The sequence below is a fragment of the Halichoerus grypus genome, chromosome X, assembly GCF_964656455.1.
Source record: "Halichoerus grypus chromosome X, mHalGry1.hap1.1, whole genome shotgun sequence".
Classification (NCBI taxonomy): domain Eukaryota; kingdom Metazoa; phylum Chordata; class Mammalia; order Carnivora; family Phocidae; genus Halichoerus; species Halichoerus grypus.
Genome location: NC_135727.1, coordinates 67,134,208 through 67,156,907, shown reverse-complemented (window position 1 = coordinate 67,156,907; position 22,700 = coordinate 67,134,208). Strand labels below are relative to the sequence as shown.

The following is a 22,700-nucleotide window of genomic DNA, read 5'->3' as shown; positions in this document are numbered from 1 at the left end:
CAGATTTTTCAAAGACATTGATGTAAATAACAACCAAAAAAGATCTAGGGTAGCTGTACTAATATTAGACAAAAAGACTTTAAATTAAAAATTGATACAAAAGGTGGAGGAGAGAGGGAAGATGGCAGTGGATAAGAGGACCCTAGGCTCATCTCATCCCATGAACAAAACTAGGTAACTATCAAATCATCTAAACACCCCAGAAATCAACCTGAAGAATGAAAGAACAAACTACACAACTAAAGGGAGAGAAGAGGTCACATCGAAGAAGGTAGGAAGTATGGATATGTGATGTAGAAGAGAAAGGAATTGCAGATATTGCAGAGGGAACAGAGATGTAGTTGTGGAGAAGGTAGAGAGATCGAGGAGCACACAGGAGAATGCACAAGGAGAACATTTCCATAAAAGCCATTGTCTTGGAAAAGGAGAGCAGCTGAATTTCATGAGTTCTTGCAACCAGCAGGGCTTAAAGCCTGGAGTTTTCAAGGTCAGCAGGCTCGGCAAGAAGGCACTGCACTGCTCCTGGAGATAAGGAAAGCAAACACCAGAGCCAGACAGCACAGAAACTAATTTGAAGAACACCTGGTACAAACCAGGGAAGGGGGGGAGGTTATTCGCTCCTCTTTGAGTGCTTCATTGGGAGGCAGCTTTCATAGAGATGGCTCTCTGGGAAGAAAGGACCCGACTAGTGCCATTTCCCTCCCCCACCCCTCAGCATAAACACAGATCCACATGCAGGAAGCAACCCAGTGCCAACACTGGCTGCCTAATTTACTAACACCAAGACCCACCCTGCTGCACTCTGGCTGGACTGCCCTTCTCAGTCATGCTTGCCTCAGTCCCAGTGAGACAGACATCTCCCCCAGAAGACAGCACAAACCTCTGACCCCACCACATATTCCAACCAGAGAGTTCTGCAGGACCTCAGTTCTCATGGAAGTGGTGTCAGGTCTCATTTCACAAGCAGACCAGAGCACACCGAGTTAAAACTCACCACAGTCAGGCCAGGAACCAAACACTGCACACAAGCAGGCAAGGAGAACCTCTAAAGACGACTGACCTGAAGGATAGAGCAGACAAAACACAACAGCAGAGTGCAAACAGCACACACCAGAGACACTCCCTGAAACATCAGGTCCTGGACACTACACGACCTCTTCTTCATAAGGCCATTACTTTCAGGAGCAGGAGACATAACTGGCTTTTCTAACACAGAGAAGGCAGAGACTTAAACAAAATGCCAAGACAGAGGAATTTATCTCAAATGAAAGAACAAGAGAAGGCCATGGCCAGAGATGTAACCAAAACAGATATAAGTAACATGCCTGATGGAGAATTTAGAGCAACAATCATAAGGATACTCACTGGCCTTCAGAAAACAAATAGAAGACACAAGTGAGACCCTTACCACATAAATAAAAGAGTTAAAAAAGAATCAGTCAGAGATGAAGAATGCAATGAACGAGATTGGAAATAGGCTTGATGTAATGAACAGCAGGCTGGAAGAAGCTGAGGAATGAATTAGTGACCTAGAAGACAAAAGAAAGGAAAATAATGAAGCGGAACAAAAGAGACAAAGAAGAATTGTGCGACATGAGAATAGACTTAGGGAACTGAGTGACTCCATGAAATGTAATAACAATTATATTATAGGAGTCCCAGAAGAAGAAGAAGAAGAGAGAAGAGGGGGCAGAAAATTTATTTGAAGAAATAATAGTTGAAAACTTCCCTAATCTGGGGAAAGAAACAGTCATCCACATCCAGGAGGCACAGAGAACTCCCATCAAAATCTAATAAAAGCAGGCCAACACCGAGACATATTATAATTAAATTTGCAAAATATAGTGATAAAGAAAACATCTTAAAAGCAGCAAGACACAAGAAGTCCTTAACTTACAAGTTAAGACCTCCTAAGGCTAGCTGGAGATTTCTCAACAGAAACTTGGCAAACCAGAAGGGAGTGGGATGATAAATTCAAAGTGCCAAACAGAAAAAATCTGCAGCCAAGAATACTCAATCCACCAAGGCTGTCATTCAGAATAGAAGGAGAAATAAAGAGTTTCTCAGACAAACAAAAACTAAAGGAGTTTGTGACGACTAAACCAGCCCTGCAAGAGAGATTAAAGGGGACTTTGAGTGCAAAGGAGAGACCAAAAGTGACAAAGACAAGAAAGGATCAGAGAAAATCTCCAGAAACAGTTACAAAACAAGTAATGAAATGGAAATAAATATATATCTATCAATACTTACTTTGAATGTAAGTGGACCAAACACTCCAATCAAAAGACATAGGGCCGGTACCTAGGTGGTGAGGTCGGTTGAGTGTTCAACTCTTGGTTTCAGCTCATGTCATGATCTTGGGGTCATGAGATCGAGCCCTGCATCGGGCTCCATGCTCAGTGCAGACTCTGCTTGGGATTCTCTCTCCCCTCTCCCTCTGCTCCTCCCTGCTGGTCTCTCTCTCTCTCTCTCTCAACTAAATAAATAAATCTTTAAAAAAATATATAGGGTGTCAGAATGGATAAAATACAAGACCCATCTATATGCTGTCTACAATAGACACATTTACTCACCTGAAGATTGAAAATGAGGGGATGGAAAAATATTTATTATGCAAATGGACATCAAAAGAAAGCAGGAGTAGCAATATTTATATTGGAAAAACTAGACTTTAAACAAAGACCATAAGAACAGATACAGAAGGCAGAGGCAGAAGCAACATGGAAGAGACAGCACTGGTTTGGGGGCACAGCCTCTACCACCATGAGCCTCTTAAAAAAACCTAAGACTGAGATGACCATGGAGGCACTGCAGGAATGGCAGGAGGAAGAATTAAACATGGGTCCACACTCTGTGCTCGTGCAGTAGTGAAGAACAACGCCCATGTGCTCATGAATTGGCATAACAATAAGAAGCTCCTGGGCCATGTGAAAGCCAGTGACAGGCACTGCAACATGGTGGTGGAGAATGTCAAAGAGATGTGGACCAACGTCCCCAAGAATGGCAAGGGCAAGAAGAAATACAAGCCAGTCAACAAAGACCGCTACATCTCCAAAATGTTCCTGACTGGGGACATCATGGCCCTGCAGAACTATCATTGCAGGCAAGTAGGGGCCTCCTCCCCACTGGCAGAATATCCTAGCACATCCTACAAAGACCTGCCTTTGTATTGGGAATAAGAATGTCCTGTGTTTCATCAGTGGCAAAAAAAAAAAAGGGCACTATGTCATAATAAAGGGGACGATCCAACAAGAATATCTAACCATGATGAATATTTATGCACCCAACATGGAAGCACCTGAATATATAAAACAATTAATAACAAACATAAAGAAACTCATTGACAGTAACACAATAATAGTAGGGGACTTTAACAACCCATGTACATCAATGGAAAGATCATTTAAACAGAACATCAACAAGGAAACAATGGCTTTGAATGGCACACTGGACCAGATGGACTTAACAGATATATTCACAACATTCCATCCTAAAACAGTAAAATATACATTCTTTTAAAGATTATGGGATATTCTCCAGTATTAATCACATATTGGGTCACAAATAAGGCATCAACTAATACAAAGATTGAAATCATACCATGAAATTTTTCTGACCACAACACTATGAAACTAGAAGTCAATCACAAGAAAAACTGTGGAAAGACTACAAATACATGGAGGTAAAACAACATGCTACTAAACAATGAATGGGTCAACCAGGAAATCAAAGAAGGAATTAAAGAGTTCAGGGAAACAAACGAAAATGAGAACACAACAGTCAAAACACTTGGGAAGCAAAAAAGCAGTTCTAAGAGGGAAGTATAAGGCAATACAGGCCTAAATCAAGAAGCAAGAAAAACCTGAAATCAGCAACTTAACATTTCACCTAAAGGAGGCAGAAAGAGAACAACAAATGAAGCCTAAATCTAGCAGAAGGAAGGATATAGTAAAGATTAGAGCAGAAATAAATGATACAGAAACTAAAACAAAACAAAACAACAAAAAGAGATCAATGAAATCAAGAGCTGGTTCTTTGAAATAATTAATAAAGTTGATAAACCTGTAGCCAGATTTATCAAAAGAAAAGAGAAAGAGCCCAAATGAATAAAATTACAAACGAGAGAAGAGAAAGAACAAAACATCACAGAAATACAAACTATTATAAGAAAATATCATGAAAAGGGGCACCTGGGTGGCTCAGTTGGTTAAGCATCTGCGTTTGCCTCAGGTCATGATCCCAGGGTCCTGGGATGGAGCCCCACGTCAGGCTCTCTGCTCAGCAGGAAGCCTGCTTCTCCCTCTCCCACTCCCCCTGCTTGTGTTCCCTCTCTCGCTGTCTCTCTCTGTCAAATAAATAAATAAAATCTTAAAAAAAAAGAAAATATTATGAAAAACCATATGCCAACAAATTAGACAACCTGGAAGAAATGGATAAATTCCTAGAAACATATAAACTACCAAAACTGAAACAGGAGGAAACAGAAAACTTGAACGACTGATAACTAGCAAAGAAACAGAAATCAAAAAATTCCCAACAAACAAAACGCCAGGGCCAGATGGCTTCCAAGGGGAATTCTAACAAACATTTAAAGAAGAGGTAATATCTATTCTTCACAAACGATTCCAAAAAGTAGAAAAGGAAGGAATACTTCCAAACTCATTCCATGAGGCCAGCATTACCCTGATACCAAAACCAGATAAAGACTCCACTAAAAAAATGACAGGCCAATATCCCTGATGAACATGTATGCAAAAATTCTGAGCAAAATACTAGCAAATCAAATCCAGGAGTACATTAAACAGTCATTCAACATGATCAAGTGGGATTTATTCCTGGGCTGCAAGGGTGGTTCAATATTCCACAAATCAATCAACATGATACAGCACATTAATGAAAGAAAAGATAAGAACCACAAGATCATTTCAATAGATGCAGAAGGAGCATTTGACAAAGTACAACATCCATTCATGATAAAAATGCTCAACAAAGTAGGTTTAGCTGGAACATACCTCAACATAATAAAGGCCATATATGAAAAACCCATAGCTAATATCATCCTCAATGGGGAACGCCTGAGAGCATTTCCTCTACCGTCAGGAAGAAGACAGGGATGTCCATTCTCACCCCTGTTGTTTAACAGAGTAGTGGAAGTCATAGCCACAGCAACCAGACAACAAAAATAAATAAAAGGCATCCAAATCAGAAAGGAAACAGTCAAACTTTCACTATTTTCAGATGACATGATACTCTATATAGAAAACCAAAAACAGTCCACCAGAAAATTGTTAGAACTGCTACATGAATTCAGTAAAGTTGTAGGATACAAAATCAACATACAGAAATCTGTTTTATTTCCATACTGTAATAATGAAGCAGCAGAAAGAGAAATCGAAGAATTGATCCCATTTACAATTACACCCAAAACCATAAAATACCTAGGAATAAACCTATCCAAAGAGGTAAAAGACCTGTACTCTGAAAAGTAGAAAACACTGATGAAAGAAATTGAAAATATCACAAAGAAATGGAAAGACATTCCATGCTCATGGATTGGAAGAACAAATATTGTTAAAATGTCTATACTGGATCATATGGTGGCTCTATTTTCAACTTTTTGAGGAACCTCCATACCGTTTTCCAGAGTGGCTGCACCAGCTTGCATTCCCACCAACAGTGTAGGAAGGTTCCCCTTTCTCTGCATCCCCGCCAACATCTGTCTTTTCCTGACTTTTAGCCATTCTGACTGGTATGAGGTGATATCTCATTGAGGTTTTGATTTGGACTTCCCTGATGCCGAGTGATGTTGAGCACTTTTTCATGTGTCTGTTGGCCATTTGGATGTCTTCTTTGGAAAAACGTCTGTTCATGTCTTCTGCCCATTTCTTGATTGGATCATTTGTTCTTTGGGTGTTGAGTTTAAGAAGTTCTTTATAGATTTTGGATACTAGCCCTTTATCTGATATGTCATTTGCCCCAAAGATACAAATGTAGGGAACTGAAGGGGTATGTGCACCCCGATGTTTATAGCAGCAATGTCCACAATAGCCAAACTGTGGAAAGAGCCAAGATATCCATCGACAGATGAATGGATAAAGAAGATGTGGTATATATACACAATGGAATATTATGCAGCCATCAAAAGGAATGAAATCTTGCCATTTGCAACGACATGGATGGAACTGGAGGGTATTATGCTGAGCGAAATAAGTCAATCAGAGAAAGACATGTATCATATGACCTCACTGATATGAGGAATTCTTAATCTCAGGAAACAAACTGAGGGTTGCTGGAGTGGTGGGGGGTGGGAGGGATGGGTGGTAGACACTGGGGAGGGTATGTGCTATGGTGAGCACTGTGAATTGTGTAAGACTGTTGAATCGCAGACCTGTACCTCTGAAACAAATAATACATTATATGTTAAAAAAAAAAAAAAAAGAAGAAGAAGATAGCAGGAGGGGAAGAATGAAGGGGGGGAAATTGGAGAGGGAGACGAACCATGAGAGACTATGGACTCTGAAAAACAAACTGAGGGTTCTAGAGGGGAGGGGGGTGGGGGAATGGGTTAGCCTGGTGATAGGTATTAAAGAGGGCACGTTCTGCATGGAGCACTGGGTGTTATACGCAAACAATGAATCATGGAACACCACATCAAAAACTAATGATGTAATGTATGGTGATTAACATAACATAATAAAAAAAATTTAAAAAAAAGTCTATACTACCCAAAGCAATCAACACATTCAATGCAATCCCTATTAAAATACCAAAGACATTTATCACAGACATAGAGAAAACAATCTCAAAATGTGTATAAAACCAAAAGACCCCGAATAACCAAAGCAACCTTGAAAAAGGAAATCAAAGCTGGAGGCATAACAATTCTGGACTTCAAGTTATATTATAAGGCTGTAGTGATCAAAACAATATGGTACTGGCACAAAAACAGACACATAGATCAATGGAACAGAATAAAAATACCAGAAATGAACCCACATATCCATGGTCAGTTAACCTTTGACAAAGCTGCAAAAGATAACCAATAGGAAAAAGATAGTCTCTTCAACAAATGGTGTTGGGAAAACTGGAAAGCAACATACGAAAGAATGAAACTGGACCACTTTCTCACACCATATACAAAAAGAAATTCAAAATGCATTAAAGATTAGGGCACCTGGGTGGTTCAGTTGGTTAAGCATCCAACTCTTGGATTGATCTCAGGGTCGTGAGATTGAGCCCTGTGTTGGGTTCCATAATCAGTGTGGAGTCTGCTTAAGACTCTCTCTCTCTCCCTCTGCCCCTCCCCCTCCTCTCTTTTCCTCTCTAAAATAAATAAATAAATCTTTTAAAAATGCATTAAAGATCTAAATCAGAAAACTGAAATCATCAAAATCCTAGAGAGGAACACAGGCAATAACCTCTTTGACATCAGCCATGGTAACTTCTTTCTAGATATGTCTCCTAAGGTAAGGGAAACAAAAGCAAAAATAAACTATTGGGACTTCATCAAAATAAAAAGCTTCTGCATAGCAAAGGTAACAATCCACAAAAACTAAAAGGCAACCTATGGAATGGGAGAAGATATTTGCAAATGACATATATAATAAAGAGTTAGTATCCAAAATATATAAAAAATGTATAAAACTCAACACTGAAAAATGAATAATCCAATTAGAAAATGGGCAGAGGACATAATAGACATTTTTCCAAAGAAGACATCCAGATGGCCAACAAACAGATGAAAAGATGTTCTACATCACTGAGCATCAGGAAAATGCAAATCAAAACGACAATGAGATATCATCTCACACCTGTCAGAATGGCTAGAATCAACAACACAAGGAACAACAGGTGTTAGCAAGGATGTAGAGAAAGGGGAACCCTCTTGCACTGCTGGTAGAAATGCAAACTGGTGCACCCACTCTGGAAAACAGTAGGGAGGTTCCTCAAAAAGTTAAAAATCGTACTACCCAAAGATCCAACAATTGCACTATTAGGTGTTTACCCAAAAAATACAAAAATACTAATTCAAAGGGATATATACACACTGATGTTTACAGCAGCATTATCTAGAATAGGAAAATTATAGTAACAGCCCAGTTGTCCAGCAACCTATGAATGGATAAAGAAGATGTGGTATATATACACAATGGAATATCATTCAGCCATAAAAAAGAATGAAATCTTGCTGTTTGCAACGACATGGATGGAGCTAGAGAGTATCATAGTAAGCGAAATAAGTTTGTCAGAGAAAGAAAAATACCATATGATTTCACTCATATGTGGAATTTAAGAAACAAAACAAGAAAGCAAAGGGGAATAAAAGAGAGAGGCAAACCAAGAAACAGTCTCTTAACTATGGAGAAGAAACTAACGGTTATCAGAGGTAAAGTAGGAGGGGATGGGTTAAATAGGTGATTGGGATGAGGAGTGCACTTGTAATGAGCACTGGTGTTGTATGGAAGTGTTGAATCACTACATTGTACACCTGAAACTAATACTACAGTGTATGTTAAATAACTGGAATTTAAATAAAAACTTAGAAATTGATATGAGGCAATAAATGATATATATTGATAAAGGGGCTAACCCATCAAGATGATGTAACAATTGTAAACATGCACAAAATGAACAACAGAGCACCCAAATATAAGAAGCTAACATTAACAGAATTGAAAGGAACAGTAGATAGTATTAAAATTTTAGCTTGAGACTATAAAAAAACTAGAGTGAAGATCAATAAGAAAATAGAGGACTTGAACAACACTATAAACCAATTAGTCTAACAGAGATATGTAGAACACTGAACCCAACAACAGAAAAAAACACGTTCTTCTCAAATGTACATGGAACATTTTCCATTATAAACCATATAATAGGCTACAAAACAAATCTCAATAAATTTAAAAGATTGAAATCATACAAAGTTTCTTTTCTGACACAATGGAATTAAACTGGAAATAAATAACAATAAAAACTATAAAATTTAAAATATGGGGAATTAAACAACACACCCATTTTTCAATTTATAACTAATCAGCTTATGAAGGTCTTAATATTTTGCTATATTTACTTCATGTATTCTTAAAAAAATTTTTATTTGAGTACGGTTGACAGAATGTTTTATTGGTCTCAGGTGTACATTGTGATTCAACAAGCATATGTTTTGCTAAAAAATACACTTTTAAGCAATGGATCAAGGAATAAATTACAAGTGACAATAGAAAATACTTTGAAATGAATTAATATATAAAGGCAACATACCAAATCTTATAGGATACAGTAAAAGCAGTACTCAAGAGGTAAATTTATGGCTTTTTTTTCTAAAGATTTTATTTATTTACTTGAGAGAGAGAGAGCACAGAGGGAGAGGGAGAAGCAGACCCCCGATGAGCAGGAGCCTGATGTGAGGCTCAATCTCAGGAGCCTGGGATCATGACCTGAGCCACGCAGCCACCCCAAATTTATGGTTTTAAATGCCTACATTATTAAAGAGCAAAAATATCAAATCAATGACCTTACTTTACACCTTAAAGAACTAAAACAGAAGAGAAAACTAAATTCAAAGCTAGCAGAAGTAAGGATATAATAAAGAACAGACTTGAGAAAAACAAAATAGAGAACTCAAAAACAATAGAATCAATGAAACTGAAAGTTGGGACCTTGAAAAAAATCAACAGAATTGACAAACCTTTAACTAGCCAGAACAGGAGAGAGGACTCAAATTACTAATATCAGAAATATAGTGGAGATAGTAATAGAGAACTTACATAAATAGAAAGGATTATAATAGAATAGTAGGAACAATTATATGCAAACAAATTGGATAACCTGGATGAAATGGACAAATTCCTGAAAACAGAGAAACCACCAAAATTGAGTCAAGAAGAAAGAAAATCTGAGCAGACTTAAAAAATAAAAAGATTGAATCAATAATCAAAAACCTCCCAACAACAAAAATCCAAGACCAGATAGCTTCAGTGGTGAATTGTACCAAATATTTAAAGAAGAATAAACACCCATCCTTTTCAAACTCTTACAAAAAAATCAAAGAGAGAACACTTCCGAACTTACTCTATGATGCCAGCATTACCCTTATGCCTGTGGCGGATAAAGACATCACAAGAAAAGAAAATGACATACAAACATCTCATGAATATAGATGTAACACTACTGAAAAATTACCAGCAAACCAAATTCAGCAGCATATTAGGGATTATACATCATGGTCAAGTGAGATGTATCCAAGAAATATAAGTCTACTTCAACATATGAAAATCAATAAGAGAATAAAGGAAAAAATATACAGTCATCTCCACTGATGCCAGAAAAGTATTTGACAAGATACCACAAACTTTCATGAATAAAAAATAGTCAAGAAACTAGGAATACTGCGCAAGGTTTCCTTTTTCTCCACATCCTTGTCAATACTTGTTGTTTCCTGTTTTTGATTTTAGCTATTCTGACAGGTGTGGGGTGATATCTCATTGTGGTTTTGATTTGCATTTCCCTGATGATGAGTGATGTTGAGCATTTTTCAGGTGTCTGTTGGCCATCTGGATGTCTTATTTGGAGAAATGTCTCTTCATGTCTTCTGCCCATTTTTTAATTGGATTGTTTTGTGGGTGTTGAGTTGTATCAGTTCTTTATATATTTTTAGATACTAATCCTTTATCAGATATGTCATTTGCAAATATCTTCTCCCATTTAGTAGGTTGCCTTTTAGTTTTGTTGGCTGTTTTCTTTGATGTGCAGAAGCTTTTTATTTTGATGTAGTCCCATAGTTTATTTTTGCTTTTATTTCCCTTACCTCAGGAGACAGATCTAAAAAAAAAATGTTGCTATGGTGGATGTCAGAGAAATTATTGCTTGTGCTCTCTTCTAGGATTTTTATGGTTTCAGGTCTCACATTTAGGCCTTTAATCTAATATGGAGGTTCTTCAAAAAGTTAAAAATAGAACTGCCCTATGATCCAATAATCACACTATTGGGTATTTACTGCAAAAATGCAAAAATGCTAATTCAAAAAGATACATGCACCCCTATGTTTTTTGCAGCATTATTTACAATAGTCAAACTATGGAAGCAGCCTAAGTGTTCATCAATAGTTGAATAGCTAAAGATGTGGTATATATTCATTCAATGGAATATTATTCAGCCATAAATAAGAATTAAATCTTGCCATTTGCAACAAAATGGACAGAGGTAGAAAGTATAATGCTAAGCAAAACATGTAAGAGATAGACAACAAATACCATATGATTTCATTCATATGTAGAATGTAAGAAACAAAGTAAAAAAACAAAAGAAAAAAGAGAGAGAGAGAAACCAAGAAACAGACTCTTAACTATACAGAACAAACTGATGGTTAGCAGAGGGGAGGCTGGTGGGGGGATGGGTGAAATAGGTGACAGGGATTAAGGAGTGCACATGTGGTGATGAGCACTGAGTAATGTATAGAATTGTTGAATCACTATATTATGTATAGAACTGTTGAATCACTATATTATACACCAGAAACTAATAAAACATTGTATGTTAACTGTACTAGAAATAAATTTGTTTTTGAAAAAAGAAACCAGAAATAGAAGTGAAGTTTCTCAACTTGATGAAGGGCATTTATGGAAAACACACAGCTAACAGTATACTCAATGACAAAAGGTTAAAAACTTTTTACTTCAGATAAAAAACAAGGAAAGGATGCCTGTTTTTATCACTTTGATTCAATGTTGTACTGAAAGTTGTAGGCAGTGCAATAAGGCCAAGAAAAGGAAAAAAAAAAATCCAAATTGGAAAGAAGGAATGAAATTATTTTTATTGGCAGATGATGTGATCCTACTGTATAACTAATTCTAAGGAATCCACTGAAAAATCTCTTAAAGCTAATAAGCAAATTCAGCAAAATTACAGAATATAAGATCAACAACACATACCAGTTTTATTTCTATGAACTAGCAATGAACAATCAGAAAAGGAAATTTAAAAAAAGATTCTGAGTTGAGATCCCAGGAGTTAAGATGGTGGAGGAGTAGGGGACCTTAATTTTATCTGGTCCCTGTAATTCAGCTACATAGTTATCAAATCATTCTGAACAAATGCAAAATAAATCGGATATCTAAGAAAAGAATTGCTGCAATTCTACAAATAGAAAAGTGACCACTCTTTGGAAGGTAGGATGTCTGGAGATGTGAATCTGGGTGATATATCTGAAGATAGAGTGGAGGGGCAGGAGCTAGCTTAAGGAAACCACCACAAAGTATTATGAGCAGTGGAGTGCAAAATCAGAACTTTTAGAAGTCTGCTAACAGTGTGGGACTTCCCTGGCTTAAAGGTGCTCAGGTGGTGAAGCAGGGCAGAATCCCAGGTGGGACAGTGTGATGTCATGATCCCCAGGGTCACAAGAACAGGGATGACTGAATGTGGCAGTTTCCAGGCTTCGGAGTGGGGAAACTGGCTGAAAACAGAGGGTCTAGGCACCGGCTTTCTGCTCAGTGTTGCAAACTGCTGCACGGTCAAGCAACTGTTCTCCAGGCAGGGGCCCAGCAAAAGGCAGAAGTGCAGTGAGACCCACCCCCCACTCCTTCCCCCAGGAGGAATGGCAGGGGTTCACATCACAGGAGTCCATAAAGTTTGGAGACTAGAAACTGGGACATGTGCCTGAGATAAAAATGCTCAGTCACAGGCTGGGTGAACACAGAGTTCAAGTGGAAACCAGGGAGACAAGAGTGATTGACTGCTTTTCTGTGAGGGCTCACTGAAGAGTCAGGTAGGCAATATTTAAACTCCGGGGCTAGAGATCTGGGTGCTGCCATTTCAATCCCCCCCATTGGTGCTGAAAGCCTTCAGGGAGCAAAACATTGCCACATAGTGCAACCTGCATCCCTTTACACTGAGCCCACCCCCTGGAAAGGGGACTCAATTCTACCTGGGGAAGGATACCTGAGAATCAGTGCAACCGGCCCCTCCCCCAGAAGACCAGTAGGAACAATTCACTAGCATGAAGTTTACTGATCATAGAGAACTGCAAAACTTCAGCACTTGGGGGAAACAGAATATAGCATTCATGTTTATATTATTATTATTATTATTATTATTATTATTATTATTCTTTAGTCTTTTAGTTTTATTTTTTTCCAGCTATTTTCTTATTTTTTCAATTCTTTTTTCATGTTTATCTTTATATGTTTTATATATACATATATATATTATTTTTGGTTTCCTTCATTGTATTTTATTGTATTTTTTTATATATAGGTTTTTCTTTCTTTTCCATTTTGAGGTCTAGTTTTCTTAATCAAACAAACCAAAATACCCCCAGGATTTAGTTTATTGTTTTGTTCTGGTTTACTTCTTATCTGGCTTTTTTCTTATTTTGATTCATTTCCATTTTCTTCTGGTTAGTTTTGTTTGTATTTTTCTGGTGTTGTTAATTTTGTCTTTTCTCTCTCTTTCTTTTATTCATTTCTGGGCATAATGATGAGATGGAGAAACTCAACCCAAGAGAAAGAACAGGAAGAAGTACTCACTGCTGGGGATTTAATCAATAAGGATATAAGTAAGACATCAGAACTAGAATTCAAAACAATTATAAAGACACTAGCTGGGGTGGAAAAAAGCATAGAAGACAGTAGAAAATCCCTTACTGTACAAATAAAAGAACTAAAATCTAATCAGGTCAAAATTAAAAATGCAGTTCCTGAGATGCAATAAAAAAATGGAGGCTCTAACAGCTAGTATAAATGAGACAGAAGACAGAGTCAGGGATACAGAAGACAAAATGATGGAAAACAAGGAAGCTGAGAAAAAGAGAGAAACACAGCTACTGGATCATGAAAGGAGAATTAGAGAAATCAGTGATACCATAAAGCAAAATAATATTCAAATAATAAGGGTCCCAGAAAGTGAGGGGGGGGCAGAAGGGTTATTTAAACAAATTATAACTGAGAACATCCCTAATCTGGGGAAGGAAACAGGCATTCAAGTCGAGGAGGCATACAGAACCCTCCCTTCAAAATCAATAAAAACAGGTCAACACCTTGACATATAATAGTGAAACCTGAAAATTTCAGAAATAAAGAGAAAATCCTGAAAGCAGCTCTGGAAAAAGATCCTTAACCTACAAGGGTAAAAAGATAAAGCTGGCAGCAGACCTGTCCACAGAGACCTGCCAGGCCAGAAAGGACTGGCTAAGTGGGAAAAATATGCAGCCAAGAATACTTTATCCAGCAAGGCTGTCATTCAGAATAGAAGGATAGATAGTTTCCAGGAAACAAAAACTAAAGGAATTTGTGAACACTAAACCAGCCCTGCAAGAAATATTAGAGGAGATCCTTTGAGCGGAGAGAGAGCCCAAAAGTAACAAAGATCAGAAAGGAACAGAGACAATCTTCAGAAACAGAGACTTTACAGGTCATAAAATGACACTAAGTTCATATCTTTCAATAATTACTCTGAATGTAAATGGACAAAAAACTCCAATAAAAAAACACAGGGTATCAGATTGGATTGAAAAACAAGACCCATCGAAATGCTATCTATAAGAGACTCATTTTAGACCCAAAGACTTTTCCAGATTGAAAGTAAAGGGATGGAGAACCATTTATCATGCAAATGGACATCAAAAGAAAGCTGGAGTAGCCATACTTATATCAGACAAACTAGATTTTAAATCAAAGACTGAAATAAGAAATGAAGAAAGATACTATATCATAATAAAAGGATCTATCCAACAAGAAGATAGAACAATTGTAAATATTTATGCTCCTAATTAGGGAGCAGCCAACTATAAAAACCAATTAATAACAAAATTAAAGAAACACAGTGATAATAGTACAATCTTAGTAGTGGACTTTAACACTCCACTCATAGCAATGGACAGATCATCTAAGCAGAAGATCAACAAGGAAACAAAGGCTTTAAATGACACACTACCAGATAGACTTTACAGATATATTCAGAGCCTTCCATCCTAAAACAACAGAATACATATTCTTCTCCAGGGCACATGAAACATACTGCAGAATAGATCACAAATCAGGTGTCAACTGGTACAAAAAGATTGAGATTATACCATGCATATTTTCAGACTACAATGCTTTACTTTTTTTTAATTTTAATTTTATTTATTTATTTCAGAGAGACAGAGAGAGAGAGCAAGCACAAGTGGGTGGAGGGGCAGAGGGAGGGGCAGACTCCCTGCTGAGCAGGGAGCCCAAGGCAGGGCTCGATCCCAGGACCCTGGGATCATGACCTGAGCCAAAGGCAGATACTTAACCAACTGAGCCACCCAGGCACCCCAGACCACAATGCTTTAAAACTTGAACTCAATCACATAAGAAAATTTGGAAAGAACAAAACTACATGGAGGTTAAAGAGTATCCTAGTAAAGAATGAATGGGTCAACAGGGATATAAGAACAATTAAAAAACACATGGAAACAAATGAAAGTGAAAACAAGATAGTTCAGAACCTTTGGGATGAAGCAAAGGCAGTCCTAAGCAGGAAGTATATAGTGATACAGGCCTTTCTCAAGAAACAAGAAAAGTCTCAAATACACAACATAAACTTACACCTAAAGGAGCTGGAAAAAGAATAGCAAATAAAGCCAAAATCCAGCTGGAGAAGAGAAATAATAAAGATTAGAACAGAAATCAATGATACAGAAAAAAAAAATAGAACAGATCAAAACTAGGAGCTGGTTCTTTCAAATTAATAAGATAGATAAACCCCTAGCCAAACTTATCAGAAAGAAAAGTGAAAGGACCCAAATGAATAAAATCAGGAATGAAAGAGGAGAAATCACAACCAACACTGAAGAAACACATTGTAAGAGAATATTATGAGCAATTACACGGCAACAAATTAGGCAATCTGGAAGAAATGGATGCATTCTTAGAAACATATATACTACCAAAACTGAATCAGGAACAAATAGAAAACCTGAGCAGACACATAATCAGCAATGAAATTGAAGCAATAATCAAAAATCACCCAATAAACAAAAGTCCAGGGCCAGATGGCCTCCCAGGGGAATTCTACCAAACATTTAAAGAAGAATTAATACCTTTTCTTCTGAAGCTGTTTAAAAAAAAAATTGAAGGAAAATTTCCAAACTCATTCTATGAGGCCAGCATTACCTCGATCCCAAAACCAAAGACCCCACCAAAAAGAATTACAGACCAATATCCCTGATGATCATGGATGTAAAAATTTTTACCAAGATACTAGCTAATAGGATCCAACAGTACATTAAAAGGATTACTCACCACCACCAAATAGGATTTATTCTTGGGCTGCAGGAGTGGTTCACCATCCACAAATCAATCAATGTGATACACCACACCAACAAAAGAAAGGACAGAACATTACAATCCTCTCAATAGATGCAGAAAAAGCATTTGACGAAATACAGAATCCTTTCTTGATAAAAACCCTCTGCAGTGTACATACCTCAATATCATAAAAACTACATATGAAAAAACCACAGTCAGGGGCGCCTGAGTGGCTCAGTCATTAAGCGTCTGCCTTGGGCTCAGGTCATGATTTCCTTACACCATACACAAAAATAGATTCAAAATGGATGAAAGACTTAAATATGAGACAGGAATCCATTAAAATCCTTGAGGAGAACACAGGCAGCATCCTCTTCGACCTCGGCTCCAGCAACTTCTTGCTAGACACGTCTCCAAAGTCAAGGGAAAGAAAAGGTAAAAATGAACTATTGGGACTTCATCAAGATAAAAAGCTTTTGCACAGGAAAGGAAACAGTTGACAAAACCAAAAGACACCCGATAGAATGGGAGAAAATATTTGCAAATGACATATCAGGTGAAGGGCTAGTATCCAAAATCCATAAAGAATATATCAAACTCAACACTCAAAGAACAAATAATCCAATCAAGAAATGGGCAGAAGACACAGACATTTCTCCAAAGAAGACATACAAATGGCTAACAGACACATGAAAAAAATGCCCCATATCACTCAGCATCAGGGAAATACAAATCAAGACCACAATGAGATACCACCTCACACCAGTCAGAATGGCTAAAATTAACAAGTCAGGAAACGACAGATGTTGGCGAGGATGTGGAGAAAGGGGAACCTTCCTACACTGTTGGTGGGAATGCTAGCTGGTGCAGCCACTCTGGAAAACAGAATGGAGGTTCCTCAAAAAGTTGAAAATAGAGCTACCCTATGACCCAGCAATTGCACTACTGGGTATTTGCCCCAAAGATACAAATGTAGTGATCCAAAATGGAATATTATGCAGCCATCAAAAAGAATGGACTCTTGCCATTTGCAATGACATGGATGGAACCATAGGGTATTATGCTAGGCAAAATATGTCAGTCAGGGAAAGACAATTATCATATGATCTCACTGGTATGTGGACTTTAAGAAACAAAACAGGATCATAGGGGAAGACACGAAAAAATTAAAGACGAAACCAGAGAGGGAGATAAATCATAGGAGACTCTTAAGTATAGGAAACAAACTGAGGGTTGCTGGAGGGCAGGGGGTACAGAGATGGAGCAACTGGGTAATGGACATTAAGGAGGGCATGTGATGTAATGAGCACTGGGTATTATATAAGACTGATGAGTCACAGGCCTGTACCTCTGAAACCAATAATATATTATACGTTGGGCGCCTGGGTGGCTCAGTTGTTAAGCAACTGCCTTCGGCTCAGGTCATGGTCCCAGGGTCCTGGGATCGAGTCCCATATCGGGCTCTCTGCTCCGCAGGAAGCCTGCTTCTCCTTCTCCCACTCCCCCTTGCTTGTGTTCCCTCTCTCACTGTGTCTCTCTCTGTCAAATAAATAAAATCTTTAAAAATAATAATAATAATAATATATTATATGTTAAGTAATTGAATTTAAATAAAAAATCTTTTAAAAATGGGCAAAAGACACGAATAGACATTTTCCAAAGAAGATATACAGATGCATGATATTATTTAAATCTCACAACAACAATGCTCTAAATGGCATATAATAGGTGCTAAGGAAGTATCTGTGGTATGAATGAACAACCATATAAGCAAGGTGCCATGTGAGGCAACCTTGGTTGAGAAAGATTAGGTAAATTGCCGCAGATCTCCTAGTTAGTAAGTGGCAGAATTCAAACTTTATAAGACAAAAATACCACTTTTGGCTTCAGTTCTAACCTGAAATTACAGATAAAGACATCAGGTTCTATTTCGAGAAAGAAGTTAGATTCTTAATACTACTTTTTGAGTCATATTGAAATTTGAATCTGTTAATTTGGTTGTGTTGTTTTGGTTTCAAGCAGCCTTGACACCCAATTTTCCATTATTTCCTAAACAAGTGACGTAGGAAGATTTGATTTAACCTCTCTGAAACCAAGGTTTTAGAAGACTGTAAAATGAAGATGACAGAATGAAGGTGGAGCCAGAATTGGAAGTCAAGGCTACGTTACTCTCCTGGTTTTTAAATAATGATAACTGATACAAAATATTAAAACACTGTGCAGGCCAAATAAAATACATCTGCAGGTGACATTTGGCCTGTTAGTCACAAGCTTTGCCTTCTGTATTTGTTGAGAGAAGGCAGAGAGTTACGACACTATGGCGGTTAAAGCATGGACTGTGGAACCATACTGCCTGGGTTGCCATCCAAGCTCGGCCATTTACTAGCTGTATGACCCTAGGCAAACGTCTTCATCTGTCTGTGCCTCAGTTTTCCTGTCTTTAAAATGGGAATGTACCTTATAAGGTTGTTATGAGAATTGAGTGTGAGTGTGTGTGTGTGTGTGTGTGTGTGTGTGTGTGTGTGTGCGTGCATGAGCGCTATTTAAAACAGTGCCTGGCATATAACAAGTGCCCTGAAAATATGTTAAATAAAACAAAATAAAAAAGCTCTAAGCTTCCTTTAACTATTTTCACTAATTCTAACTTGAACTTTGCCTCAGTTTGCACATCTGTAAAATGGGGACACTAAGGGTACCTACTTTGTATAGTTATTTTCAGGATAAAGTGATTTAATATAGAGAGAATTAAGATATCTACAGTACTTAGAACATTGCCTAGAACAGATTAAGCACTATGTAAGTGTCAGCCATTATTATTATTAATTTTTAAAATGAATGCTTGGCTAAGCTCATGTAAGTCAGTACTGCAAAACTTTAACATAGGCTTAGCAGTGTTTACAAGATGGTATTGATCCTAAGAAGCAAAGCCCATAGTATAATAATGGAGCTGAACTTTTAACCCTTCAGTCAATCATTCAAAAAAGCAAAATGGTGAAGTCTGAAAATAGTAAAATTTCCCAATCATTGCATAGCCCACTTAATACTCATCAATAAAGCTGAGGTTTATTGTTGAGGTAAAGGTTGAAATAAAGTTTGAGATAAAAAGAAAAGCAGCTTGTATTTGCATCTATAAAGGCAACTAATTGAATTTATTTTTAAAATCTCAGTACATTTTCCATAATAAATCTAAGAAGGAGAGGTAGAAAATTCAAACTCTCATGCACAGTTTATTAGAAGAAATTTCTATATTGGGAAACAGAGTTATCTCCTGGCTCCCTACTTAATCTCCATCTACCTGGAGTAAACTATTGCTTTGTCAAATATGTAAGAGAAGGAAGTTGTAAGAAGGGTCAGGTCCTGGGTTGGACAAAACAGCACCCTAACCATAATTTTTAAGATGTTAAGAACCCAGTATAAAGACATAAAGTTATTGTGGAAGGACCTGACAGTGCATGGGTGACCAAAGGGCCAAATAAGAGTCCTAGTGTGAGGGGACTGGAATATGCTGGAACCTCATACTGAATGAATGGGGATCATTGCAGGACACAAGTTTAAAGGTGCTAGAAGTGGGATTTCTCATACTGAATGACAATAACTATTAGTGAATCTCATTTGAGAAGAGATGGAAATTCTTCAATGAGAGAGGATAGAGGCAAGGGGAGATCTCACTGTGAGAAAAACAGAAGGTCTGTTGTGAAGAGACAGGATACAATATAAAAACTCCATTGTGAATTTGTAAGAACACTATAAAACCATTAGTGATAAGGATAGGTGACTGGGGTAATACAATTGGGGAACATACAGGATAGGATGTTGGGGTTTGTTTCAGGAAATACTGTGGAATTCTGAGTTTGAAAGCATAAGATAGGCTGTGGGAACCATTTTATACATAAGAAGGGGATGGAATGCTCCATAATGTGACAGGACAGGGTACAAGAGGAGACTCTAGATTTATAAAAGGGATGATCTAATGAAATGGGACAAGAAATGAGGCTCCCATGGGACTGGGAAGGAAGTATTAGAAATCCCAGTGGAAAAGTATAGTGTTTTCCTAGTTTGAGAAGACAGGGGAAAAGGACAACCCTAAAGGGAATTGAGATAAAATAATAATAATAATAAAAAAAAAACTTAGAGAAAGAGGATGGCAAAATGTGGGGCTAACAATAAAAGAGAGCTGCAGGAGGCGGGGATTAGTTTTCAAAACAGATAACAAGGGGGGAGTATCATTAGAAAAGTAGTAACGGTAACTGAAAAGAAAAGTAGTGGCCCTCGGGAGGGGTGTGAGATATTGTGGAAACTCTTGTGGGAGGGTAAAGAGGACACTAATGTGAGAAGAGAGCGGACAAGGCATGACCATATTGTGATAAAAGCAGGGTGCCTACTATGAGGTGTGAGAAAATAATGTGGGGAGCAGAAGAAGAAAGGGAATCCCAGTGTGATAAAATCAGGGGCTCTAATGTGAGGGGACAGGACAAGATGTATTGTAGGACCCTCATTCCACTGTTGAAGATGACAAAATGGTAAAGCCCACAGGGAAAGAGAATAAAGGGCCCATTTTCACTTTGTGAAAAGGGGAGACCCAGTGGGATAAAACAAGGCATACTGTGGGGTCCTATGTGGGAGAAGCTGTGAAGCACTTATGCCAGTGTGAGAGGATCATGGAAAAAGGATGAATTCCAGTGTTGGAAAAAAGAGAGCTAGTAAGAGAGTACAGGAAATATTTTGGGATTCCTTAGTGGGAGGGAATGCGAAAATGTGGGGCTCCTAGCTGGATGCATTGGTGGGATTCAGAGTGTAAGCAGTTTAACGATACAGGGTGTGTTGTTTTCTCAATTGCGTAGGGTGGGAGCCCCCAGAACGAGAACACCAGGCACAAGTGGTTGTCCTGTATGAGAAAAGAGGGCTCTAGTGGAAAGTGTCAGGAGATTCTTGTGAGTAAGGCCAGGGAATAATGTAAAAAGCCCTCAGTGGAAAGCGATGGCGACACGGTGGGACCCTCGTGGGAAGACTGTGAAGAAATACTGTGAGAAGCCAGAGGTTGGAGATGAGGAGGTCTCCAGAGAGCTAAGAACAAACAAACAACCCCCTCCCCTCAAAACAAAAACAAAAACAAAAACAAAAAACCCTGCAGTGTGAGGGCTAAGAACACGCGGGAGGGGGACACCAGGGTGAAGGGTACGACAGACAATTATCCTGGAACATAATTTCCCCACCGTAGGTGCCCAGCTCCACTTACCCAGGCAGAGTTCAAAGACGTAGGCATAGTAGGACCAAAGCACAACGAGGACGATAACGAGCACTGGCACCCAGGAAAGTACTCGGCGACAGCACCGCAGCCCCCCGGACAGAGCCATCTTCCAGCCCCGCCGCATCTTTGGATCGAAGATCGACCGAGCAGGCCTGTCGGCGCTGGGTCGGAACTGCCCGGCAGGCAGTTGGGAGGCTGGAAGACGCGCTGTGCGGCGCTCCACTGCCTAGCCTGGCGGGAACGTCTCACCAAACCGACACCACCTGTAAGGCTGCGGGGCAGAGTGCGCCCTGCCTGGCACAATAGGCATGAGTCATGGCGAGGAGGAACTGGCCTTGTTGGAGCGGAAGGTGATCCGCCCGGCAGTCGAGGCTGGGCACGCTCAGAGGGAATGCGGTCCCTCCCCTTTTCTCCTCTTCCACCCCCTTGCTACAGCGCTAGATGCAGAGCTGGACCTCAGCAAAACGGTGAAGCGGAAGCAATTTGGGTCCGCCCATCTGTCTTTACTGCACTGCGTCCCCCCTCATCTGCTTTCTGATCTCTCTTTCGGTTTTTTGTCTCTCTTTGTTTTCCCCCTCAACACAAACGCGGGAGCACACGTACACGCTGTGCGAAAGACGCCAGCCATAGCCTCTTAAGACTGAAAGGTTATCCAACCCCATCCTCCCACTGCTGCTTGAACAATGTGCTTAACGCGTAGTGCCGCAATCACTGCATAGGTAAGTCCATTCACAGGACGCTCCCCGCTTCCTTCTCTTCTTCCCTTACCCCTGAGTTTAGCTTCGTCCGTTTTCAGAATAAATAAACCTATTGGTACAGAAAAACAAACGAAGGGGACGTTAAATCTGTGAGGGGTCAGGGAAAGATGCAAAGGTAGTAATATTTAAACTAAGCTTTAATAATAAATGTTTGCTGGGCAGACGAGAGGGGAAGGATCTTTCAGACAGAGGAAACAGCGTTTGCAAAGACATAGTCATAAAAATCCAAAAGTGTTCAAGGAACACCTAATATGGCTTGAGCGGGTGTGTGAAGAGGAGAGGCTGGGACTGAGACGGGGAATATAGGCTGAGGGAGCAGTGTGACGGTCCTTATACGCCTTGCCAGGGTGTGTGGACATAATCCTCTAAAGCAGATTACTATGAACAGCCATTAAAGGTTTGGGACAATGGAATGACATTAGC

The 22,700-nt window shown here is 38.8% G+C and overlaps 1 protein-coding gene and 1 pseudogene across 4 annotated transcripts in view; one reads left to right on the top strand and one right to left on the bottom strand.

Moving 5' to 3' along the window:
• Positions 1-21,863, bottom strand: part of ZDHHC15 (zDHHC palmitoyltransferase 15) — a 149,398-nt gene extending 127,535 nt beyond the window's left edge. For 2 of the 4 annotated variants that reach the window (XR_013444836.1, XR_013444835.1), the window contains exon 1: positions 21,508-21,863. Coding sequence is in view for 2 of the 4 variants with exons in the window: in XM_078065378.1 (XP_077921504.1) it covers positions 21,508-21,643 (136 nt within the window). In the remaining 2 variants the exon portion in view is untranslated. The remainder of the gene's footprint in view (positions 1-21,507) is intronic. The other 2 variants (XM_078065378.1, XM_078065377.1) reach the window with 2 other exon arrangements.
• LOC144380616 (small nuclear ribonucleoprotein Sm D2 pseudogene) lies at positions 2,764-3,111 on the top strand (annotated as a pseudogene).
• Positions 21,864-22,700: the final 837 nt, after the last annotated feature.